This window comes from Sprattus sprattus, assembly GCF_963457725.1.
Source record: "Sprattus sprattus genome assembly, chromosome: 17".
NCBI lineage: Eukaryota > Metazoa > Chordata > Actinopteri > Clupeiformes > Clupeidae > Sprattus > Sprattus sprattus.
This window is the reverse complement of record NC_137915.1, coordinates 20307779-20335269: the sequence shown is the minus strand read 5'-3', so window position 1 is coordinate 20335269 and position 27491 is coordinate 20307779. Positions and strand designations below refer to the sequence as shown.

At 43.7% G+C, this 27491-nt stretch overlaps 1 protein-coding gene across 1 annotated transcript in view; it reads right to left on the bottom strand.

Moving 5' to 3' along the window:
* Positions 1 to 3505: 3505 nt before the first annotated feature.
* The window catches only part of cntnap2a (contactin associated protein 2a), a gene marked incomplete at both ends in the record, with an annotated part of 289529 nt that continues 265543 nt past the window's right edge, over positions 3506 to 27491 (bottom strand). The window contains 4 exons of the mRNA XM_080854815.1: positions 3506 to 3705; positions 4004 to 4075; positions 6035 to 6271; positions 25660 to 25753. Coding sequence (XP_080710941.1) covers positions 3506 to 3705; positions 4004 to 4075; positions 6035 to 6271; positions 25660 to 25753 — 603 coding nt within the window. The remainder of the gene's footprint in view (positions 3706 to 4003; positions 4076 to 6034; positions 6272 to 25659; positions 25754 to 27491) is intronic.

The window sequence follows — 27491 nt, the reverse complement described above, 5'->3', positions numbered from 1 at the left end:
TAATGTTGTAACTTTATACCATATCACAAAACATACTGCAAATAAGGCTTGGCAGATGACATGTTATCAAAAAGGAATTGTAAGTGAAATGATAGACACAATCTTTGCATCTCGCCTTAGGAGACAGTGATTCCTTTTGAACTATTAGATCTCACATCTGATATCCACAGAGCAGCTCACAAAAGATGTCATACAATGTCAGTGACAGGTTCATAAGTACATGTTTTATCCCATCTCATAAAAAGAAGCACATACAGTACGCATATTAAATTCCCTTGTTTTGTAAAAGAAGTCTCTCACATCATGAAGGAATAAAAAGAAACACAGCCAATCAACTGAAGTGCACTAAATATAAAAAGGTGTTAATCTGTTATTTCTCAACTTGTCATCATAGCAAATATTTAAAAAATACATCCCCAATAATAAATACAGATATGATATTACACATTAGTTTACATTACCAATATATACAATTCACATACGATGGGCCGTGCTGCTGCTTTTACTCAAGGAGAGCAATGTGCCACATTTGATCATAAAAATGTATGAGTAAAATGTCAAAAGAATAGAAGCTTTATAATCTGTGTTCAATAAAACCTTTATGTGAAATGTATGACTTTATGTAGCACTGAAGAGAGAAATGAATATGTTCTTTGTATTGGGACAGTAGCTGTTTCTCATATGCTCTGGGAGTTCATGAAATTAAATAACAAATAAAACAGACAAACACACACAAATCTTTTCTGTTATAAGTGCAAATAAAAAGGGAACACTGTCTCCTTCTCTCTGGGCATTAGCTTAATCACATTAAGGTCCAGAAAGAACTCTCCTTTTTAGACTTTGATTTAAAAATCTGGTGCTGATACGACCAATAGAAAACTTGGAAATAAGGGGAAAAAAGGGAAAATTTTACAACTCTCAAAGCTTTATGTGTCTCCACCATGACCGACATGTAATACAACTTCCGTCAGCACAAACTGAAAAAGCGGCAAGTAGCATTGCCAACATCCGACACACTCCTGAAACAGATGGAACACAGACAATGGCTAGGTCATCTATAAAATATCTTCATAAAAATATATATATATATTATATTTATTGTGAAACAAAATGTATGGTTTACCTACAGTATTACTGTACAAAACAATATTATTGTAGTTGTATACAGTATGTTTATGTTATGTTGTTAGGTTGAGCATGTTACAGACGGATGACAAGGATATATATCGGAATGTCCAATGAGACCGAATGGTTTGTTGAGACATGCAAATATATTTGCTCATCCCCCCCCCCCCCCCCCCCCCCCCAAAATGTTCATCTCCAGAGCGAGAATCCCCACATGACAAATGATGCTAAATCATTCTTACTGATACTTACAGCACATTGAAGTACAAACAATCCACTGGTCTTAGTAAATAAGATTGCTTACATGGTCAGCAAAAATCGATCAATAGAATCGATGATCTAGCTGTTCCACTTTTGACCATATTGACTGTGTATTTATGTGTGCCTTTATCAAGGTCTTTTGTTAACTATTTCAGGTCTTTGTGCTGTCTTGAGATTTGTGACAGGAACCTGATGCAAGATTTACAGGGGCAGGGTTAGATTTCTTTCCCTTCATTGTGAGAATTAGCGTTATTGAGTCAGTACATGAGCAGCACTGTCTACTTAGAGGGAATAACAGAATGTTTGTTGAGAAAAGCTTAATGTCATGTCATGTAAATGTAAATGTATATGAAGGCTAAAAAGAGGCACATGTCAAACCAAATCAAGCCTTTGATACACGTATCTTGAGAGAAGGAAACATACAAGACCTCACAACAGACCTAATCACTGTGCAAGAGTCTTACTTCTGTCTAGAAAACACTTTAGGATTCTCCGCTATTCTGCTTTTTAAACAGAAGCCACTAGTCACAGAATGTTTTCTCTTTTGCACAGTACACCTCATCATAACAAATCTCACCTGATGTTTTACCTTGAAATGCATTACTGCTAATGCTATTCTTAAGCCAGTGTCTTCTCAGAAAATGCCTCACATATCAACAACAACGACAAAACACAGCACAACAAATGTTAAAAAAAGTCATGATTAAAAACAAATGTTCAAAATTCGAATAAATGCAAAAACTGGAACACATTCTCGCTTTGCTTTAGACAATCATGACTTTTTTATCTCTTTTTTTCTGCCAGTCTGTTCCTCCTGGTGAGACTTTGCACACTGCAGGCACAGATGGGGCTTTAGCATGTGTAAAAACGTCCAGGAGGGTAGTGTGCTCATTCGTCCGGACAGCAGAATCTTGTTTACATTTGGTGTTCTAAGTTCCGTTTTAAACCTCTTGGTGGGGAACACAATATTTACTCGGTATCTTTCACAGAAAACATAGCTTTGCAGTCAAGAAGTACACAAAAAAACTATAAACTCTGAACATATGAGACCACAGAAATAAGAAAACAAAGATGGCATTTGCTGTGATCATATGAAATCACCGCCAGCAATGATAACATGTTGAACATGTACAGAGCATATTTATATATACATAAACACAAAAATCGAAAATGAAACCTAATTTGGAGCCGTGTCTGAGTGTAGTGGGATTAGTGAAGCTCAACTGACTCACAAAAATATGCATTTCCTGTATGAAAACCACACCACTTCAGAATCTTACGCATTTCTCCCTTTGCTTTTTCTTCTGCACAGTGTAATACTGCTTAACCAGAAAGGGTAAATCCGAAAGGCACAGTGGATTAAGCCATTTAATACATTATTACTCCATTATACTCTAATTTGTGGACAATTTCAAACTCCTTACACGGCAATCAGTGCCAAACATAAGTCCAATATCAATTTTGAATGCATAAAATTCAGGGTTTTTCATGATGAGCTTCACAATGTTACATTTTACACAAAAGAAGTGCATAAGACTGGGGTGTTTGGCAACAGAATTGTAGATGGCAAAGTTAAAACGTCTTAAAGATCTGACCGCTCTAAGCAGCGGATGAGAACTGTGGTTGTGTGGTCACTCTACGGTCATGGAGATTTACTCTGCATGCCACTCTTAGCATAGATTTTAATAATGAAAGTGATCTGATGTCAGTTTGCAAAAACTGTCCCTGTCATAATTTAAACCAAAGCAAAGCGTTTGTACTTACAATTTGGCATTATCTTTCCAGGATTTAAGTTTTCAAAGTTAAAAAGAGATTCATCGGATGCTTTAAGGAGTAAAAGTAGGTGGCCAGTGAAAATAAACAAAAAACAAAAACATGTTTATGGGTCTCACTCACTTCAAGACAGATTTGGCAGATCAGTTTACAGAAAAAAAAATGGCATGTTCGATCCAGAGAGTAAATATTCAAAGGTGTCCTCAAATTCCCAAACACAATAGAAATTGGACACAAGCCAGTCACTATGTACAGTTTCTCAGAGCTGGACAGTTTGAAACCTCAGCCCCCTCCCCTGCTTCCTGTCTTGTTCAAATACTCAGAAAGATACCGAATTGGTGGTCTCTCAGATGAACCATTCTTTCTTGCTTTCGTCAATGGTCTCTGTGAATGGTGGCTCGGTCCCGATGATGGCTGCGTCAGCGGACTCGGACGACTCCGCTCCCTTGGCCTCATTGGTGTGGTAGGTCCCCTTGTGGCGGAACATGTAGCGAATCAGGAACACCAATGTGCATAGGATGGTGAATATCACCACGGCGATGATACCTGCACAGAAATAGGGTTATAAACCACAGGTCGTCAGACCCTCATTCTTTAGGCAACAATTTAGTATTTGCTGATATCACGGCCTTAAAAAAAATCATAGAATGAATATATGAAATAAAACAAATGCACTGTATGTGCACTATAAAGTTTCTGAAAACAGTTTCATATTTTACATACAAACACAAGATTGAAAAACCTCAGCATAGATCTTACCACAAAATGTTTTGTTTCTCATATTTAGCTTTGTGGATTTAAAATGGTGCACTGATTTTCTCATAGGTCACCCCTAGTTACTGACCTCCAATAATTGCTGAGTTTCTGTTGACTCCATCTGGTATGACTCTTTCCTCATTAAATGGGAAGCCAGGACCTGCCGAAATAAAATGTTGCAAATGACACCAGGGACTTTTGCTGTTGTGCCATTAAAGAAACAGAAACATGATTTAAGGCTCTTTAAATGTATAAAAGCCATCATATTACGTAACAAAAGTGACCCAGTTCAGATTTTGACAGGTTGGTTGACTATAGGCTGTAAGACATATACACATGCTTCCTATTCTGTCATCTCTATACAGGGGGCCTTAAAGGTGCAGTGTGTCGGATTCAGGGCCCTCCAGGGCCAGTTGTGAGGTCGCAGATTGTAACCAACTGAATACCCCTCTCTCACCCCTTCCTCTGTAAGAGAAAGTACGGTGTCTCTAAGGCGCCAGTAGCTACTTCCAAAATGTTGTCATCATCTACAACCGCATCCAGTAGCCATAATACTGTATGTCAAGTCTGGAGGGTACTTTAGATAGATGTTTGGCAATGTCCTTTTCAGGCTGACCCCACGTCACCGGGTCTTTTGGGTCAAAATAACAAAGATACATTCTAGTTTTGGTGCATTAATTTAAAATTACAATCCTGGTAGCAATTAGCCCCAAAGAAAAAGGTCACTTGAGTTGGTAACTATGCCCATGGCCATGTTCTAGCTAAAACTATCAAACAACAGATTGCATTTAGATAAGTAGGCTAACAGCAGAAAACAGGCAACTTAGGCCTCACTCTGAAAACATGTGTGCCTCAGTGATTTATATTTGGCAAAGGCCACACCCATGTTTATCCCTATTTTCCTTGTTTTTGCTTCTTTGACAATGAAGATTCACACTCCCTTGCTTTGTCGTGTGCCAAATAATTAGTATGACCCTCAAACTTCCCACAACATAAAGTGGTTAGCTCTATAGTTTTCTGGCGTACTGTAGAAACATGGCAGTTATGTAGATATGGTAGTCTCATTCTAAGCTAACAAAAACACATTGGACCTCATTCTCGAACGCAGGTAAGAAAAAGTAAAGAAGAAATTTCTTTTTAACTTCACTTCCCACATTCAGCACACTGCATCTGCTCTGTCAACCACAGTTCAAACACTGTCATACGCATACACACACACACACACACACACACACACACACACACACACACACACACACACACACACACACACACACACACACACACACACACACACACACACACACACACACACACACACACACACACACACACACACACACACACACACACACACACACACACACACACACACACACACACACACACACACACACACACAAGCTGGCTTCCAGTACTCTGATTTGATGCACTGATCCATCACTAACAGTCACTAACAGTTTGCAGAGGCCATGACACATGCTGCATTTCAAGCGAAGGGGAAAAAGTGCTGGTGTAGCTTAATCTCTCTGACACTTTCAATGCTCCTGTGTGTCAGCAGGCATACACACACACTAGCAAGCAGTCCAGTTACTGGCTCTGCACTCAATCAAACAGGCCTGCTTTTGCTTCGGACAAAGCACACATCTAAGTTTGTAAATGTATAAAATGTTAACTGTAACTGACAATATCTGTAAATCTTCTCTTCCTAATGACACAGGATTTAAGATTCTTCTGCTGCTGTTAAAGCCTGCATAGTGATTAAAGAGCAGCTCCTCTCTGTTTGTTTGTCTGACTCTGCAGACAGCTTAAGCTAAATCTAGGGTAGTGCTGCTGCCCGCAGAGGAAATATTGGTCTGTTTAAGTGCAGTCTCTACATCTCAGAACCCTCTCAGAACTGTAATAGAATTATGTCCATTTTGCCCCTATTCAGAAAGTAAGTTTACGTTATCCATTTAAATCTACTTATAAATCTGAGTAATCTTAATATTTCTTTAATTTGTTCCTTTTAATGAATAATTCTGATTTCCCTTACTGAAGGCCTGTAGTACTTACGCCAGAACATCCTTCATTATATCTACAATGGAATCTTTAAGACCTTTTCTTTTAATGATCTTACCTCCGTCCACCTGCCAGGGGTCTGTTGCGGCTGACATGGGTGGGATGGTGAGGGGAGACGCCCCGCAGTTGGACTCCACAAGCTTGCCTTGGTGGGAGACGGACACAGGCGCGGGGCCACGGGACCTCAGGGCTGCCTTCAGCGGGGCGATGCTGTTGAACTGCACTCGGGACAGACAGCCCACAAAGCCGGGTGTGTTGTACTTTTCGATGAGGACTGGGTCAATCTCACCAGTTTCTGCAGACGATAGGACAGAGATAGATAGAGAAAGGGAGAGAGAGAAAGTAAAAAAAGTGAGAGGATTAGAAAAAATCATCAGCAAATCAACATATCAAAATCTTCTTAGCATAAGTCTTAGACGAGCAAAAGTAAGTCCATGGTGATGAATCAGATCAAATATTGTGAATGTGGAAAGAATTGTTCCTCATTATGCAAACCACACAAATCCAAAATCTGAAAAGAGTGTTATAAAACAGAGTTGTAGCACTCAAAGAAGCTCTATAGTAACCCTAAAAATACATATGCATATGACCATGGATGACATCTGGTAGGAATATTACCCAATACTTCCCACTAGCTACTTTTGCCATCCATAGAATAGGAGCATGGGAGTTCTTCAGGCATTTTACTATCCCCAGTACTTTTGTTCTCCCCTTTTGCCATCCACCCCACCCACACACACACAAACACACTGTAAACTCTCCTGACTCCCTGACAGCAGCTTCAAAGGCAGGATTGAATTCAAACGCAACACAGTCCCAGCAGAGCGCAAAAAAAGGGGGCTGAAGCTGCAAACTCAGATCCAGCACACACACACACACACACACACACACACACCAGCTCAGACCCAGCCGTGTGGCACTGGGGAGTAGTCACGACGCAGCTGCTTCAAATATGCTCTTCGATGCGCCCGCCGCACAAAGGAGAAGGCGGCAGTGAAGAAGCCTCTGGAAGCCGCCAGGCAGAGTGTACACTTTGCTCTCAAAAACAAACATGTTTGAAAGCAGCCCTGCCTTGTGTAAGAAGAATGCAAGAAAGCAAACCGCATTGTACCAAACAAAAGAGAGAAAGAGAAAAGTCTCTGGGGATCCAAACACAATATAAATGTAAATATTAAAAAAAGAATGAAATCATATAGGCTCACTGGCATTTCACCTTCCACCAGGGTCTTCAGAGGTCTCAAGTGTATCTAGTGACAGTGGATGGATGGGACCACCAAAGCTGAGATGTATACTAAGGCTATCAGAAAATAACACTGCAGTCGTTAGTCACACTGTGAAAACACCAACCCAAACACTAGTTGCCAGATAAGTTTACTGAATGTAATATGAAATACTGGAGCATTACCTCACCAAAAAAATCTCTTGTCGCAGAAAAGCAACACAGAGAGTAGACTTTTTTTTATACCAACACGGAGAAGACATTTATTTTATTAGTGCTTGTGTGAGCCCGAGCCTGTGTCCTTGATATTGCCGGCTTGCCTTACATGAAGGACTCAAGGGCAATACTTAAACGTGATAGCGATCTATGTCTCCTCTTAGAGCGAGCAGGCAGGAGACGGCCCTCAGCTCTGTGTCCCCAATGAAGTGATTATGGCTGACAGACACTGATGGGCTACCAGTCGTGCCCCTCATGGCAAAATCATTTCCAGTCTCCCAGATTCGCTTCTCTGAAATGTGCCACAGTGCATCTCTCCGTGGAACACTTCTCCTCTCTCTGTTTCTCTCTCTCTCTCTCACTCTTCCATTTCAGTGGTGCCAGGGGCATGGTAATGACAACACCCTGTCAATCTGGGAGACTACTGTTCAAGTGAGCTGAGGTGCCTCGGGTGTCGCCTTTTTTTCCTCTTTTTCTTTCAAAATGACATACAAAATGGCTGTCTTCTCTTTCATTCTCCCAGTTAGAACTTAAACATTTGATTCTTGCCATTCTGTTTGTCTGACGGGATGCCTCAGCCCCTGGCCTCCCAGTGTCATAACTCTAATTCATCTGCATTGTGGGAGTGTTAAAGACCTCCCGCGTCATGCTGAACAATTTGCCCATCTGTTGTTAAAGACGGAGAATTCCTGTCATGATTACATCTGGGCACCGTGGGTAGGGGCTAAGCCCTTTCAAGACAAACAGCCTCTGTGTGTCTAATAAATAACAGGCATCAAGGTCTATTCATAAATGAATCACGTTAGAAATTCAGATGAGAAATGAATAGCAGCACTATTGTGTCCTGTTCACTTCAGCAAACACCAATCTTTAACACAACCCTCCATCATGTGGAATATACTGTCTACAAACAGGGACCGCATGTATGAAAATGGAGAAGTACAAATGGGAGAAACATGACAAATAGATGTGAGGGATGACTCAGAGTGGAACTCAATGCACCCCTGTGGACTTCAGGCAAGAAAACAATCTACACGGAAAAGCTATTTCTGTTGTGTACCCTCCATTAATCCTCACCATGACATGGGATCTATGTAGTTCTCATAATATATAACTAACAGAAAGGCTGGAGCAGTACAGTCTGCACTGTGTGTGTGTGTGTGTGTGTCTCTGTGTGTGTGTGTGTGTGTGTGTTTGCGCATGCGCTCAACGAAAGCACGGTTAAACTCCGCAGTAAAGTATTTTTGGACACAGCTGTTAACATGGGCTGATGTGCGTTCCCTATGGGCACGAGGAAAGTGCATCAGAACACAGATGATGGGTCAGGCGGAGGTGACTCGGTGGTGAACCAAACACATCCCGTATAGGACGGACGCCAAAATAGCCCGCCTATGACCTGACTCCAGGCTCATTTCGGCTGTCTCAATGCATTTCAAATAGCTTTTCAGACTTGTTATATTCCAACTGTGTCTCCCGAGTGCTACAAAAGAAACTGTACAGATTTTTTTATTTTTTATTATGGCAAGTTTGGCCTATTTTCTTTGGTGACTCAGACAGAGATCAAATGGAAAGGTAGCCTTCTTCTCCGGCTTGGCCAAGCCACAAAGACAATCAGCACAGAGTGCTAATTATTCCATTTAGATATCAATCACGTAATAAATATGGATGTGGTAGCGTATTCACTAAGGAGACTGTAATTAGTATGCATGGAGTAAAAGCATGCGGCTCCTAGAGACTGGCATAAATGGAAACAGAGGATACAAGCAAAGAGAAGATTTTATAACCAGTGACCTTCCATGCAGATCCCACTTGTGTGAAAATGTATGCAAAGCCTGTGATTCAGAATACCTCTGCATCAAGGTACCATTCCCAACACGTACATCAATCCTTGACCATCTCAGACATTTTCATGATTCAGCTTTATTGCCTGTGTGTGAGGGGGAAAAATTAATTATTCATAGCAAAATCATGCCATGATTAGTATAAATGATGCACTGGAGGCTTGGCTATCTGAGCCCCTCAAGCCTACCTCACTGCAGCAGATCTCCCGTCCCCACCACACCCATTTCCATTACACTATCATGATTAAATCACTATGCATTAACACCAGCCCCCGCTCTGTGGATGCTCTATGCGTTTAGGACCTCGCCCATAAATTACTCCTTTCCCTGATAGAGCTTTTATATGCCAGACGCATGCTGCCGAGTCTGAAAGGGACAATTACCCCCGAGCACGGCAACATGGTCTACATACAAAGCAGTTTGGGCAGGCAATGAGGAGTGTCTCCTATTCTCTTCAACATGGGTACAGTCTAGGCTCTGCTCAACAGGAAGTTTATGGTCAGTATGTGAAAGTGATGGGCATCACTTCGTCAGAGCTTTGCAGAGCCTCTCGACCTGGCTGTTGAATTGACAGCAATCAAAAGCTGTATCCTCCGTGTCCAGAGTCTGATGAAAGGAGACGTATCTGGGTGGTGGCCCACGCGTTTGAGTCTCCCGCATGATCTGAGGATAAACTCTCGACAATTGCAGGGGCCTGGGGTGCTTTCAGTAGCCCCGGGGCATTAGGACACAGGGTGATTAGATTGGGGGCCAGAGCAGGCGGCAAGGGGCTTTATGTGATCTGACCTATGAACACTGATCCATATGAGGGGATGGGGGTGGAGGGGGCATCAGACAGAAACGCACACAGAGTGAAACGGCTCAGCAGGGGAGATGAGGAGCATTACATAGGGGGATGGAGAGACATAAAAAAAAAGAAAAAAAACCATATCACAAAACCCAGTATATCAATCCCAACAGCCACTATGCAGCAAGCTGAGGAAAGGCAGTGGCACACCAGTTGTCTGGAAACACTTTTCACCTTCTTGACCAGCTATGTGTTGGAGCGCTTACCAAACCACAAGGAAACCATTTGAAAAAAAAACAGAGAACAAAAACGCGCCACTTTGTCTGTCAAACCACAGGTGCCACAAATGAAAACATAATGAATAATACATGGTCAATAATGTGAACACATGTGTTGGGGGTGCACCCATTATTGGAAGGAGGTGGTGAGGTGGATGTTGAGGCGTGGGGGTGGGTGTTGGAGTGTTGAGGGATGTCCTTTAATGCTGCGGTGAGAAAAGGAGGCGCTGGGTGCGATCAAACGTGTTCCCATGGCAACAAATGGATGCTGCTCCAGAAGGCGAGGCAGGAGAAGCGAGAGGCACTAGACTGGAAGGGAAGTGCTGATGAGCAAATTGAAATGACCCCTTTTCAGCAACGTGAGCAGCTCAATGAAACACTCTGTCCTACATCGGCGTTGCCTAGATTTGAAAAAGATTCTGCTTTGCCTTCGTGTTTTTATGTCTCCCCCTCTCTTACCTTGCCTCACTTTTGTGTGTGTTTGTGTGTCTGTGAGACAGCGATAGCTAGAGAGAGGAATATGCAAATGACTATAAGAAAAATGTGTGTGTGTGTGTGTGTGTTTGTGTATGGATGTGTTGTATGATATTTATAATATGATAGGCAGATATGATAGACAGAACAATGTGTGTTTTGGCTTGTGTATATGTGAATGTGTATGTGTGTATGTATAGTTAAATACAAGTTTGTAGATAAGTGTAAGAAAGATATGTGTGTATGCTTATGTATATGCAAGTGCATGTGTGTGTGTGTGTGTGTGTGTGTGTGTGTGTGTGTGTGTGTGTGTGTGTGTCAGCGTGTGAAAACAGGTGGAGGGGCTGATGTATTGGTACCATGGCAGCCCAGAAGCCCCTGCTTACGAAGCACATGCTGTACGCTGTAAGGCAGCTGTGCAGCTACAGGAGATGCGGCTGTGGGACGCCGCCACATCAAAAGGCACACAGCCTGACAACAAGGGAGGCAGGAAGGTGGATAAAGAGTGGGAGTGACAGATGAAAAGGGCTGGAAAGAAGTAGTGACAACCAGATGAGACGTCTCTGTCGCCACCTGTCCTTCTGGTACCATAGCGCTGCAGATGGACCCAGCTCACACACACACGCACGCACGTACACACATACACACGCACGCATGTTCACACATACACACACACAGACACGCACACGCACGCACGCACGCACGCACACACACACACACACACACACACACACACACACACACACACACACACACACACACACACACACACACACACACACACACACACACACACACACACACACACACACACACACACACACACACACACACACACACACACACACGTGTACTGTGCCTGGCAAAAGCACTGCAGAGTGGCTGCAGAGCAATGCTTCACTTCAAAAACAATGGACTCCACAACAGTTCAGACTGCAGATACTGTAGTAGTAGAAAAGCCTCACTGCATTAAATCACTGACTTTAAACAACAATGGTGAAGACAACACATATATTCACCAGAACTATTACTGCTTAACTGCATTTGCTGCATTACAGTGGAGCAATTCAGTTCACATGTAAAACTGGTTTAAATGTTACATGTAAAATGACATGCAGATGATAGTGTGAAGAATACATAAATGTCTCAACAGACATTTCTCACAAACAAACTAAGAGGTTTAAGTAAACCCATGTATATTAACAACACCACAATCACGTTTGCAACCCCACACACTGTAATCGTCAATCACACATGGACACAATCATGTAAGTCCATCATTACCTGTTCGGCCGGCTGCCACTGATGCCCAGTCTCTTGATACAGTGTGCGTTACAGTTACAGTATACTGTCTCTCTCTTCTCTTCTGTTCCACCTCCTATCAGTAAGGTTCTGAGTCCTTGTGGCAGAGTACCCCTCTCTCAGTTATACCTCCCTCTTTCTCTCTCCTTTCTCTCTCTATCTCTCTCTCTCTCTCTCTCTGTCTTGCTGTCTCTGTCCTGCGGTACTGGCGCGTGTGCTCAGAATGCAGCCCCCTCTGCCGCTACCCTGCACCTCTTCCTGCTCGGCTTGCAGGAAAACCTGGAGCCTGGAGTTTCAAAGCTAGATCAGGAGCCAGAACGCTGCTCTACAGGGGGATGATGTCAGGGGCTGTACTTTGGCCAAGTCTGTCATCAGGGCAGTGATACAGAGCTGGGGTAATGCTCACTAAATAGTGAGTGACATCATCTAGCCAGCTCTGGCAGAGAGAGAGAGAGAGAACGAGAAAGAGAGAAAAAAGAGAGAGAGAGCAGACTGACCAAATGTAGTTACTGATAAGCACCTCATGCATACAACACAAAGAAGTCACAAGCGCAAATGGACAAGGCTAAATGTCAGCACACAAAAAAGGGGCAAAGCCTTTCATACATGTTTGAACCTCTCCATCTTTCCTTCCTTCTATCTTCCCATTTCCTCTGCCATAGGAATACTTTCCATTTCACAGCCAAGAGGAGCCGAATTAGACCTGTTTTTCTTTACCTGAAGCTTACCTGAAGAATACTTTGAATGTTTAAAGAGAATCACCAGTTGTTACTGCCTAACAAGACCAAACATATCAGGGTATCAGCATAAGCTGGTAATTGGTCTGGAGTGCTGAAATCCATAAGCCGAGTAGGAGTCCATTATAAGATGACTTATTATCAGGGACATGTCTCAGCACTGCAGGGGAGGGACACCCATAGTGTCAGCCAAGCTTTATTGCACTGCAATGTTACATAAAATGATGGCACTGCATGATAATAAAAGATGCTTTTGTGATGTATATAAGTGGAAAGACAAAACTTAAACAGGGCATAGCTGTTGAGAGAAATATATATAACAAAGGAACATATTACACAGCAATACTGACTATGGTTTTTGTTATGCCTTTTGGTATAAAAGCCGTTTCTCTAAAGTTCCAAAACCTCATACTGCATCAGTAAAGCCCAGTCATGAAGAGTTCCTCTACAGGGCAAAAGAGGGAGGCATAGTGATAAGACCAGTGGGATTTAGGGTGTGTCTCTCAGAGGGACTGTAAGGCCAGGGTAAGGGCTCAAAAAGTCTCTATTTCCCAATCTCTTCCCTTCTTTGTTTCTTTGTTTCATTCACATGCTCCCATCCATATACAATATAAATACACACAAACACACCCCCCCCCTCCAGTCCCTACTCCCAGCCTGATTTTTATATAATCTTTTTGCTGTCTAGGCAGCATAATGGGGTTTGGACCTGGTACTGATGAATGATGCAGCTTATCATCTGAGCATGTGGGGGAAAGAGGGAGATGGAGACAGAGAGATGGAGAGAGAGAAATGGAGACAAGGATGGAGAGAGAGAGAGATGAAGAGATCTTATAGATACATTTGTAGAGAGAGATGTTCTGGAATGGAGACAGGAGAACAGCAGAGGTTTCCTCTGCAGAGCCGTGCGGCGTGATAAATAACCCACACAAGCAGCTGGCGCACGGACCCCTGTCCGACCCCGGGTGACAGTGAGCATGTGCAAATCATCAACGCCTGCTGGGGATGAATCATCACCACCCCATCCATCCTTGTGCAGTCTGCACAGGCCTGACACGCTGGTAATAAAAACGTCGGGCGCGTGTAACGGCAGATAACACACTGACACCCATGCTTAGGCACATACATGTGCTGCCACAATATGATCGCCTCACAGCGGCGGCGGCATAAATCTAAGCAAAGACCGGTGCACTATTACTGCACAAAGACAGCTGAGTGTAACCCAGAGGGCTTTAATTCCATTAGGAGGGGAAGGGCATCGCAGAGTCCTTTTAATGGATCGAAGGTTAAGCGCAAGAGTGCTGTTTAGCTGGGCTTCGGTGTCACGCGGTGCATGATTTAACTGAATAGGCAAGAATGTGGCCCCACAAATCAGACCATGGGATTTAATAATGTTAATTAATGTTTTGATGCTAACAGAGATGAAACTGTTGTAATGCATGTTGTTATGCTTAATTAACAAGTGAACTGTAATGGATAGTCATACCCATTTCAAATCATTACATCTTTTGTTTACGTGAGTGCTCACAATCCATTGGCCTGCTTCAAAGGGAGGACAACACTGGCCCAGGCAATGTCTTATTCATAGCAGTGGAACAGATGACATCACTCCAAACTTGTAGAATAGATTATTTAGGTAGCTATGATCCCACTGTTACCAGGAAGCTCAGAATCTCGCTGTGGTGCCTAGGCATGATGCTGTTTGAGTGAAGTGTGAGACAGAAATCCAAGATGGTACACAGTCAGTGTAGCAACTCCAGATGGTTCTATATCCCTTCCTATCCCTCTGTGACTGTGCAGCTCAGATGTGGGTATGTGGAAGCTGATTATAGCAAACCACAGGTCTGACTCACATTCATCTGACTCCTGTGAGTCACACTAACGACTCCCCAGTTTCTTCAAACTCCCCATCCTCTTCAAACCGGGACAGATCCACTGCTTTCTGTCAGAGGAGCTCAGGTAAGCAGAGGCATTCAGTAGTCTTTGGGATGGATTGGTCATAACAACACATGTGAGATGACACAACATGTTTGGCTTTAGTGTCACAACACATGTTTGGATTTTATACATCATGCGGCATGATGGTGAAAAACGTGTTAACTTTCACACTGTCAGACTGCCAAAAACAAACAAACAAACAAACAAACCAACAAACCCTTCCTGATCCTGACAGGTAAATCACTTAAGTTCACCTTCAACAACTTTCAGAAGAAAAAAACTAAAGAATGGAAGCTCAAACACTTGCCTTAAAAAACTGAGTTATTGGCAATTCATCACCCTAGCTTGGGTGTTCAGAGTTGTCTGACACTATAAATTAAGCGTGTGAAGACCTAGAAAAAACAAAGACAAAGTTGCCAAATGAAATTCATCATCTCACTGCTCTGGCTTCCCTGTAGGTTTCTCTCCCTGCCTCCTCCTTGCTTGCCTGCTTCTGAGCAAGAGCCTGTCAGCATTGTGAAACTTACTTCAAAGGTGTCCTATATTCCTCTCTAGAATGCAAAACAACTCCTGGCCCTTCTTGCTCATTTCATTAGACGGATGCTTCAAACTGGAATTTTTCAAACAGGGATGTTTCACTGTGTACAACTGGGTTGTTGTACATCGAAATGAGACCACAAAAGTGATACTTCACCTCAGGCCATACGCAATCTGTGTAGCTACTAGAGATGCGCGGTTGGCGGTTGCACCCGCGGACTCCGCGGTTAAACCGCGGATCGGGCGGGTGACGTGACAAAAAATTATATTTTAATTAAATTCGGGCGGGTGGCGGTTTACCCAACGAAATTCAAAATATCTACACATTGTTAAATGTCGTTACCTACATCCAAGCACATTTTTAAATAATCAAATTTTCATCAGGCAGTAAATTGGCCTAGTTCCGTGTATGCATACAAAGCAAACAAAGGAAGCAAAAAAGTTCAAATTAAGTGACGATCCCTATCATGTTGCGTCTCTTTGCAACGCCGCAAACCTGCAAGCTATGAGTCCGCTGTCAGTATTGGAAGAAGCCTTAACGTGGCGTAGATGAAACTGCCTGGGTTATTTTGTTTCGTTAGGCTATTAGTTATATTTTAAAACAGCCAGTCATTGTAGCCTACCACTCGTGGAATAAGGAATTTCAAAGAGATGATGGAGTGATTTGACTCAGAAGTGACATTGGGCATTGGCAGCGCGAGATGTTCAGAACAAGTTAAACTTCTAGCTCAGTAACATCACCAGCTAAGAAAGAAGGTAAGAAAAATAGTCGGAAAACTTTGATTTGCAAGGCAAGCAGGCAAGTGTTGGGGTTGTTACAGTAGCCTACAATGCGGTGAAATTTCGGAATTGGCTAACAGACTCGGCGTTTCCTTCTAAACTAAAAACAAGGCTATATTACCATATTAAAATGGTGTAACAAATTGCGTTTTATTACAATGTGTCAGGGTTCTGGACTGCAATCCCCCTGTTGACCATGTGGGGTCCTCAGTTCTGGTTTGGACTGTCACATGTGTGTTTTATGTCTCATTGTTGTCACCTGTGTCTCGTTTGGTTGCCTTTATAAGCTGTCTGTTTTTTGTGTTCTGTGCTCAGTCTTTATTTGATGCCCTACGGTCGCACAGCGTGAGTTATGTTGTCTTGTGGAATCCTTGTCTTTGTTAAGCCTTTTTGCCTGGAGTTGCCCTTTTTTGAACCTTGTCCTAAGTTCTGAGTTAAACTGTTTTTGCTACTTTTTGTTGGACGCCTTAACTGCCCAGACTGTATTTTGTATCTGGATGTTTTTGAGTTTTTTTTTGCCTGGTCTGTTGATCATCTTTGCCTGGTGCTAAGTACATTTTCTTTCTGAAACCAAGAGTCAACTCTCTGTTCCTTCTCTGCATCTGAGTCCAACACTCACTTAGTACGCTGGTAGGCTCCCCGCCTGCCACACAGGACATCACAGGTTCGATCCCCAGTTGAGCCTGACACAATGATAAAAAAAGTGTAGGCCTACTAGCCTATGGTAAGGTCAGGTTTGCCGATGTGCTTGGCTATTTTAAAGTTTCTCCCTGTGCATCGATCGGAGACAGACGTCACTTCACTGATAATATTCTGGGGATAGGCTACAACATAGCCAGTAGGCTTTTATACTAGGGGCTTTATCCTTTAAATATCTTTGCGGCATTGGATCAGTCTCCTTTCAAGAACAGGCAAGAACTTTCTAGCCTCGCGTCAGCAGCGCCTATACCTAAAAACAACAGGCGGGTGGCGGGCGGGTGCGTTTTTGAAAATTGGTCAAACAAATTGGTGCGGATGGATAGTGGACGGATCATGCGTTTTGTGATGCGGTTGCGGATGAAATAATAGCCCATCCGCGCATCTCTAGTAACTAGTGAAGCTGTTGGAGCCATGTCCATGAAGGAAATGTCCATTTGTGACAAAAGATGAAAGGATTTACAGTACACACCGCATTACTTATATTATAACAGTGCTACCATACTGAGATGCATGCACTATTCCACTGAGCTTCTACTTATTTTGGAACGAAACACAGCATTGCTCTATTCTGATCTACCCACCTCAGAGTCTCAAGCTTTATCTACCCAACCCCCACACCTGTCATGGGACTATATTAAATATGGGGAAATGGTTCAGAATGTAGGACAGCCATGCAGCAACCAGAAGGTATCTGGTCTGGGTACGGCTCCTCCTGAGTTTATTTTGTGTTGCTCTAGATGTAACACTGCAGTGCCTGTCATTCCCCACCCTTAGGCAAAGCTACGGGGCAAACAACACTCTACCATTGACCCAAAGTAATCCTAAAACATAAAGACACACCAAACAACCAAGGCAACAAAAGACACAAAGTCAAAACACAAGTCCAAAGACACAGCAAGACAGCAACACAGGATCAAATCGCACGTGGAACAAACAAAGGCAGAACAAAGAAACAAACCCACATGGTTTCTGGTGCACACCCGACATGCACACACGTGAGAGCCCGTGCACTAGCATGGTGAGGGAATCCAACCTTGTGTTGTCTTCACACCAGTCAGATCAGAAATACAGTCATATAGCCAATACAATATGACCAACTATTAAACTGAATGCCATTTATGTAAATACATACATACATTGTAAACATGCCTCAAAAAACGTCATAGATACATTTCTTGTTGCACAATGCCTTATGAATAATTGGAATACATGAAAGGGAGGAAAGTGGCAGAGCAGTTGTGCAAAAACAGGCAACAGGATAAGGTTCCCTAACCAGTTCATGCTAAGGTTGCATCTCAAAAGGCTAGTTAGAGAGGACATAACATGCAAACAAATTAGCCTAGTTTGTCTGAGGTGGTCACATTCAATCTACGTAGCTAAGGAGCTGGTGCTAATCAAAGCTGTGGACAACATGGGATTTAATCTATTTGTTGCTGATAACAACGTGAAGTTGAAACTGTGAAACAATCTGAATGTTTGTTTTTATTAGAATGTCTGAAAGTGTCACAATTTGAAAAACTGTGTTGATTGAATTGTACTACCATACCTACCAGACAAATCTGTATCATTAAATGGCTATGTTATCTATTGTCTGTTGATTACAACTTAATATTTAGTTTAACTTTTTTTTAAATGGTACAAATAAACAAGTCCTGATGGCCATTCTGTGCTTCGCCCTGCCATGTGCTTTCTGTTTTTGTTTTGCCACGTGCTTTGGTTTATTACCCTGTGATCTTGTCCCTGCCCTTCACTTATTATTCATTCATTTTCTAAATCGTTCTCGCTAATTATCTAAATCGTTACCTACTGTTCCCTGTTTGGCTCCAATTGTCTGTCTTGTTAATTGTATCCAATTTCCTTGCCTGCTTTTTTCTTCCCCTTTTGGGGATTTTGCTCTGTGGATTTTCCCTTCTCCAGTTTATTGTGAGCAAACTTTTGTTTTGTTGAAATATCTTGTCTTCTGTGTCATGTGATTGGGTCCCTGTCCCTGACAGGTTGAAATCTGGATATTCTGGACAGTACATTTCAAAATTGTGAAGAAAGATTGCAATTTAGTTGATTCAGGTGATATGATTTTTCGTCCAACCCTACTTTGTGAGGCACCTCCATGTGTTCAACTTAATTGATTTGCTGATGTGTTGTATAGTTGATGCCTATCCAATCAGGTAACATTTGACATTAATGCACGATTGCCCCCACATTTATTTGATGCCCGTCCAGAGCTGTTGTCATAAAATGTCTGTGTAAGGATGGCATCTGACATTATTTTGGTAAAGACATAGCTAATGCACCTACATACTCGTCCTGCTCCACTGAAAATCAGCCAGAAATATAGACTCCTCAGAACTGAAAGACTGCTATGGCAGGCACAGCAGTACACAAAGTGAAAGCTTTTTCCCGCCGCAAATAGCACAGTTCACCGTAACATCCCATTTTAATTGACAAAACAAGCCTGAGTGATTTGGCTATTGAATTTGAATGACACACCGCATCGCCTTGTCAAAGGAAACCAGAGAGCACACTCATGAGGTTAACAGAAACCGTGTGGTGCTCAAATAAAAACAACTGCTGCTCAAATTTGCCCCATCAAGAACGCGAGCTTTCATGTCGTAAATCATTATTGTCAAAAAAAGGGTGTGTGTGTGTGTGTGGATTAATCTCTGATGTCTCCCAGACGGATCTCATTTGTATATGTTGATTGAGAAGTGCTGCACTATAAATACCCCTCTTACATGCTATTTATCAGATGTGAGGAGCAGAGAGGCAATCTTGAGGCTGATCATGCAGAGCTTTTACCAGCAGCAGAACAACACTTCCATCGATTTGGCGCAGAGACAGCCGAGGGGTGGATGAAAAATGTGAAGGGGGGTGGGGGTTTAAAAGAAGCCCTTGTCTGGTGATGCTCTGCTGCAGTGATACTGCTGTGAAGGTGCTGTAGTATAAAGTTTCCACTCTCTCTTGCCTGATAACCAGATTATTGTGAGAGAAAGAGAGGGAGAGAAAGCCAGAGATGGGGGAGGGAGAGAAAGAAAGGTGTACACAGGAAGAGAGAAGGAGGGGGAAAAGGTGAGGGAGAAAAGAACAAACAAAACATAGAAACACTGAGAGGGATACAGATGAACAGAGTAGATAGAAAGAATGAGAGAATGAGATTTTGATGGGGAGAGAGAGAAGAGAGTAGATTCAAAGAATGAGAAAATGAGAACTAGAAGGGGAGAGAGAGAAGTGAGCAAGGGAGACCTAAGGTAGGCCATTTCTCACAGGGATAGTCCACTGCAGTGAGCTGAATATCAATCTGCAAGTATGATGCAGTCCTCTGAGACTATAAAATATGCACTTATTTAATGACCTGCTACCTCTCCCACAGACACACACTCTGTCTTTTCATTCATGTACTACCATAGTGATAGATAATTACGAGGTGAATATTTACTCTCTTTGTTATACAAATCCAATAGGTTTTATGGAGCCAGTTTCATGTTATAAACCCATCTCATCAGGACTGTTGTGTCCGCCGGACCCTGGGTGGTTCTGGGAAGAATACTGTATTGATCCGGGAGGCTGGTGGAGCGAGGAAGATGATGGGGGTTGAGGGGTGGAGGGGCTCAAGATATTGATGGGGCCTGGCTAATCTACTGGCTCCACTGACTGCAGACTCCAGGCCCTGTGGGTGCTGAGTTGGCTGTCTGCTCAGCTGGACGGACGCTCCAGCACGTCTACACAGTATCAAATGGCTCCTTCCCCCATCTCAGCACTGACCACCGACTGTATATAATGTCCTCAGGACTGGCATTGGCACTGACCACCGACTGTATATAATATCTTCAGGACTGGCATTGACACTGACCAAAAAGTGCGATACTTTGATACTCTGTGTCATCATCTTTGAACATGACACTTAGATAAGCCAGTCAGAGAGGCTCTTACAGTAGGCACACAGAGAAAGGTTTGGGGTTTGCACTGAGTTGTGTCCTACTTGCTGACTGTAAAATCATGTCTGCCATATAAAGGTACTGTAGTAGGTCACTTAAGGATTTCAAGCATGCCCCCACTAGAATAAAGTATACATTTATGTATATAATCCCCATTACAACACACTGACAGTCCAACCATCCACATCTACTGGCTATATGCCACTGCCACTTCAGAATTTCAAGCGTGAACATTCTAACACTGATCACAGCCATGGCCCACTATCTACAACTATCAACTATCTACCACATCCTTGCTCTTAAACATAGCTGGACTGCCGTCAGGGCGGCACACCTTGTCCTCTATCCTGTGTTTAACATTCTCTCTGTAGTGCTGTCGTTTTTCCCCCACAAGGAGGGCACAGCGGCACCTCCTCTGAGACCCAGTGACACGGAGAGAGGGATGAGGGGCCATCTTCTGCTAATAATAAGCCACTAGACCAGCCAGGTCAGCGCAGAGGAGAGGAGAGAGGAGAAAGGAGAGGAAAAGGGAGGAGTGAAGGGTGGAGAGCAGAGCAGAGCAGAGCAGATCAGAGGAGAGAGGAGAGGAGAGGAGAGAGGAGAGGGGAGAAAGGAATGGAGAGGGGAGAGGAGAGAGCAGATGCAAGACTGCGTTCCTTCTGCTTCTTTCAAACACAATTACAGCAGCAGTAGCACCCATGCAGATGGCCAGCCCCACCTCACTCGCTCAATTAATGACACAGTGATTTATTGCTACGGCGGAGCCTGCGGTGACTTGTTTAGTGCTGATGGCCCAATCGGACGCTGATGTTACCAGTGCTGAAGGCTCCTGGGACGAGGGCTGGGACATAAATTGTATATTTTTAGCAGGACAAAATGTGTGGAAGGAAAAACAAACAGTAGTTAGCCATGAAAAGAAACAAGTGACAAGATATAAACTTTGAATGAAAAACTATATTAATGTTAAACGCCATAACTCAAAATAGTTAATACATGCATCAGGTTTAAGGGGCCTATCATTCTGTATATAACAAGTGAAGGTCTTCCTGTTAGAAATACTAGAAGTTGCTCCAAGCTGCTTGTATAAAAATTACTTTTTTTCAATTCAGGATGTATCTACTATCCCCAGCGGTGCTTATATGAAATCTAAAGTAACAGGTTTTCCGGCCTGTAACATGCCTTTGATGTGAAGGAATGCTGATGTTTGAAGCTGACAGTTTAGATTCAGTGGTGTGTGTTCTCTTCTACTCTCATCCCCCCCTTACCTCCCTCTCGTCATGTTTACAGACACCATGCTATGAAATTGACTAGAGGGAATGGCAAGTTCCCCATAGCGACCCAGCTTTTCCATATATGTATGTGGATCCCTCCCTGTGCCAATATGATAAGAGACACGCTTTCCTTAAGACCCACAAGACGGCGAGATCCAACAGACCAGACAACGGCGCTCAGGCTGCCTCAGGGTCAGTCCATCAGGCCATATCGATTTGTTCCAGTCGGCCATGGTAATGATTTCTCTGCTTCCACCTCTGCCGTGTGGATCCTCAATCTCACAGTCTAAATAAGTCAGCCCCCTCACGAACACCATCATTGGCATGCCGCAAATATGCCAAATGCTAGATCAAACTTGACCTTTCCACAGCGAATGCAAGCTAAAGCTGCACAGGACTCTGCATCAGTAGTTTGAAAGACACAGGGGCTACCTCAGCATCAGGAAAGCAGTTCGCCCATTACTGACAGGCTATAGAGAGCGGGGACGACCTTGAGGTAGACACACAGTGTGTGTATTAGTCTGTGAGTCCGTACACCATCAGATGCCCTGAGACAAGAGCGGTGGCTGTTATCTGAAGGGACTGTCATGAGGACCGACAAGCGCCCCCATTCATCCGGAGAGAGGTGCCAAGAGTCTGGGCCTCGACAGGACAAAGCCCCTGTCATCCAGTGTCTGCATTAGTGAACACACAATTGATTAGCTGAGTTAAGAGGATTACCCAGATCCTTTCAGATCTCACAGACCCCCCCCCCCCCCCCCCCCACCACACACAGATAAAACACAGGAAATGACACAGCAAATCGTGGCTGTAATGGCAGCTTTCACCTTTGATGTTGGCTTATGAATGTACATGTGGCGGCTTAGGCAGAAGTGCAGTAGAGCAAGGTGCTGGAATTGTCAAGGTCATGTGTGCGATTCACAAGGAAGCTGCGGAAATGAGCGCCCGCTCTAAACGGCTTTGGACAAACGTGTTTACTTTATGGCTAAATACTTACGTTAACACTAACACTGAAGTCCTCCAAGAATATTGTCACATCAAACAAAATAGACACAAGTGACAGTCTTGTGAGAGATGCAACACCAAACACAACTGACACACCTACAATAACATAAATACTAATTCAATGAACTTGTGAGATGGTGAAATCCCCCCCCCCCCTTCTCACTGTGGCCAAAAAGGGAGAAAGACTTGGACTGCCCCGACCTAATGGTTGTTGACCCCCCACATCGGTGGATGGGTCCAATTGGGACTAATTGGACCAATTTAGCCCCATGGGCTGCCTTATTAGAAGGGTGCCTCATTGTTTAGTGGGGAGAGAGATTGGACAGGCTGGAGGGCTAAGAGACTGTCACATAAACAAAGCTGTAAGCTAGATGCGTGGCTACAGATTTGTGCCTAGTCTTCTTGATGTATGTTTGTTCATTTTGTATGTTTTGGAGTTTTTGTAAGAAAGCCACCATCTCCTGCGCTGTGTGTGTGCCATTTTTTATATTTGGGATGACACACAACCCCGAAGCTTTAAGATTGATACTGATACTGTCCATTCCTACTGCAATTCCCATGTTTGTTAAAACGGCATGCACCGGAGCCAGAAAGGATACAAACGGTTTGTTCTTCACAGCAGGGAAGCTGGGTTTATTTACAATGCTATTTACAATCATAAATCACTGATGTGACTGGTAGGTGGCCTGTGAGTCTCCAAGCTCCTTCCTAGGACAGTGTTTATAAACAAAGCAAGGTATGAATCACAGGACAGAGCCTCAGGAAACAAAACCACAGGGCTACTGCTTGCCATTTGCAGCTGTCTGTGAAGGTCCAGACTCAGATCGTCAGATTGCAGCTTGGGAACGGCTTTGAAGGAGACAGATCCTAACTGAGATGGCACGCCACTGTCTCACAGGGTGGATATTCAGATGACAGATCTTACCGGTGATATGAGGACTCCCATCAGTGCGTAGATTTGGTTTGATGGCAGGGCTGGCTCAGGGCGTTTTGCCTGTCAATGTGTGATACTGAGTGGGTGTGTGCTTCAAAGAGACCCTCCATCAGAAAGAGGGTCACCTTGGCACAGTAGGCAGTGAGATGGGAGGGAATGAGTGGGCAGACTCATACATTACTAATGTTTCCCTTTTCTCAACACTAGAGCAAATAACATGCCGCACTATATCGACACCTCGTTCAGTCCTTTGAAAACAGAATTCAAAGTTTATGTTCTGCAGCACAGATTGTTGTGGCAAACACTAGCAGGAGTGTGAGCAGGTGAAGAAAATGATGCTGTCAAGAACACTACAAAGAAACCACATAAACGAACAAATGACAAATGCCTCCATGTGCAAAATGTAGTTTCCTGTGTGTAGCTTTCTGGTCAAGGATGAACCTTTACTCTGTAGACGCCTGTGTTACCTACATGCACCCTAAGCCAGGGGGTGTATGTCCATTTGAGATGAGCATCGGCAGAACAAGGTGGGATTCAACAAAACCACATTCATTACCAGGCCTCTCTTGCCTCTGGCCTGAGCTGTGTGTGAGCCTGCCGTGTTTATTGACGGCACCGGCCAGATTCTGACAGGTGTAATTACCTGAGAAAGGCAGCCGCTAGTAGATCCCACTCAGGGTGACTTTGGTATTGTACTCCCCCCAAACCGCACACACACACACACTCAGAAAAACACACACAGATATATGCAGACACACACACATGTGTTCACAGACACACACACTCTCTCTCTCTCTCTCTCTCTCTCTCTCTCTCTCTCTCTCACACACTCACTCACTCAAACACACACCTCCCCAGTCACCACAGAGTGAGGAATAATGAAAAACTGAGAGCCTCATTGTTATTCCCCTTGTGCAGTGGGTGGCACGTACATAAGTGTCACGGCTATAATAACCCTCAAAGAAATAGAGAGAGAGGAGAAAGAGAGAGAGAGAGAGAGAGAGGAGGAGGAGGAGAGAGGTGGAGAAGAAAGAGTGGGATACAGGAGAGAGAGAGACAGAGAGACAGAGAGAGAGAGAAACGGACAGACAGACAGACAGAGGAAGAGGACAGAAATGCAGCTCGTTCCACCAGGGAGAACCACAGCAAGTGTCATAATATCAGCACCACGGACAGCGCTGCGCATCAGTGAGCAGCTGTATTGTATTCCTTTGGCCAAAGTCTCAGTGTCATTTTGTCGAACTGCAGAGAGGGTTACACCCGATACTCCCAGTGCCCTGCTTTCATGTTCCCCTGTTTCTTTCCTCGTAAAACGACAGACAGAAATGTTGCATATGTGAAATGAGTGATAATCACAACACAGTATGCATAGCATCCCAAAACTGTACCACAATGATAGAAATGGTCTCCTTTCTCATGAAACACATGGAGAACAAACAAAGACTCCCAGCCAAGGTTCCTAACATGTTGTATCAGCACCCCCTAGTGTGCAAATGTACTTAGGACACGAGCCATACATCCATACATGTTTTTATTACAGATATGCATTCTACTGTGTTACACCATGCAGGCAACCACTAAACCACAATAGCTTATAAAGGTTAGTTAGAGCTTTGTCTTGCTTTGTAGGAACAAACCACTGAGAGCAATCCCAAAAGAACTATTGAACAGCCACTCAGACAAATTAAAACACTAAGCCGCATTCTCTGTGCCAAGTTCAAATCTGGACTCACCGTAGACTTTCCCAAGAAAGAGTGTCTTGACCAGGTTGAACTCAGTGTCAGAGGAATCAGGCAGCGAGTAGCTGACCGTGGGGTAGTGATCCAGCTGCAGGGACACACAGGAACACAACCACATGAACATCACAGAGCAAAACAGAACAGAGCTATGCGTCAACCCCAAACGGCATGAATTCTGGGCTAAACACAGAACACTGGCCTCTCTTTAATTAACTATCTAAATTATAAACTTTGTACACCTCACAGTAACATCTAGCTCCTCAAGAACTACAGCGGTCTTTCTCTCCACTTGCAATGGCTCTATCCAACAGGAACTCTGCTGCATTGTACTTGCATTCTCTGTGGACATATGTCTGCATACATGTGCTTTTTTTCTGGCTCTGATAGAAATCTTCTTATATTCTAGGGTTAGGGTTAGAGTTAGTTATACAATGTTTTGCCATAGAAATGGAGTAATGATTTGTATGGTTTAGATCTTAGCTGCCTTGCCAAAGTACTCTGTTTCCATTTGACTGACAGGTGAATAGTCGCCCCCTAGTGACTATGACATTTAACCTGTGATTGAGAGAACTGGGGCATTACTTACTTTGGTGCCATCTAGTGGTCACATGGTGTTCATGCACAGTGATCCAAGGTTCATTTCAGGACTTGAATCATTAAGTAAATTCACCCTACACACACATAGACACACAAACATGCATGCGCACACACATACACACACACACACACACACACACACACACACACACACACACACACACACACACACACACACACACACACACACACACACACACACGCTCAAACACTCGTATAATCTTATTTTTTTTCCCAAACTTCAAAGATCAACTCACAAGACACTGAACAAAAGCCCCAGTAAGTGCAGCTAATGTTTTGCCTTAATTGACATGAGGTGGATGTAATTTGTAATTCCAAATTTCCACAGAGAGTTTGCAGGCCCCCCTGGGACACAGCACATCAGGCTGGGAGGGGCCCGGGACTATTACTGGGCTGGGGCATATTTACCTTCCCTCATAAAGCGCTGCCTAATATCCTGACAGCCTTCATTAGCCCGCCGTAGCCCCTGCTCAGCGCTCCCCTGCAATTAGCGATAAGCGTGACTCATCCTCCCCTCTCAGCATTAGAAGGAAACATTTCTGCCAAATTACTTTTTTTTGTGAGTGTGTGTGAGTGTGAGAGTGTGTTTGAGTGTGTGTGTGTGTGTGTGTGTGTGTGTGTGTGTGTGTGTGTGTGTGTGTGTGTGTGTGAGAGAGTGTGAGTATGTGTGTGTGTGTGTGTGTGTGTGTGTGTGTGTTTGTGTGTGTGTGTGTGTGTGTGTGTGTGTGTAAAAGCATGACTTCTCACGTTGGCTCTGTGCAGAGGAAGTGCCTCTCTCATCACCAAGGCACGCTGTGAATACTGATGCCCTGGAGTTGGGTGGGGGAGGGGGAGAAGGGGAGGGCTGGGGTGGGTGGTGGAGGGGGGTTGATGGGATATTGAGGGTGGCAGCAGGAGGAGGAGGAAGACAATGACTTTCTGCGACTTGCAGTTTGGGCGTAATTTGTCTCGACGATATGTTGCACCGATAAGCTTGTCTTGTTTATTGTGAAGACTCCCAGGTGCATACGGATGGGTAAATTGTCTGGAAACCCCTATCCCCCCCTAACCACCACCCCACCCCCCCTCTGCGATTTCCAGCTCCATTTCCCCTTTTAACTGCTTTCTGCAGACATAATCTAATTCCATCAGTTAGTCTCTCAGGGATGCCGGTGTGTTAGTGTGTGTGTGTGTGTTAATCGAGGCTGCTGCAAAGAGGAGAGGGGTGT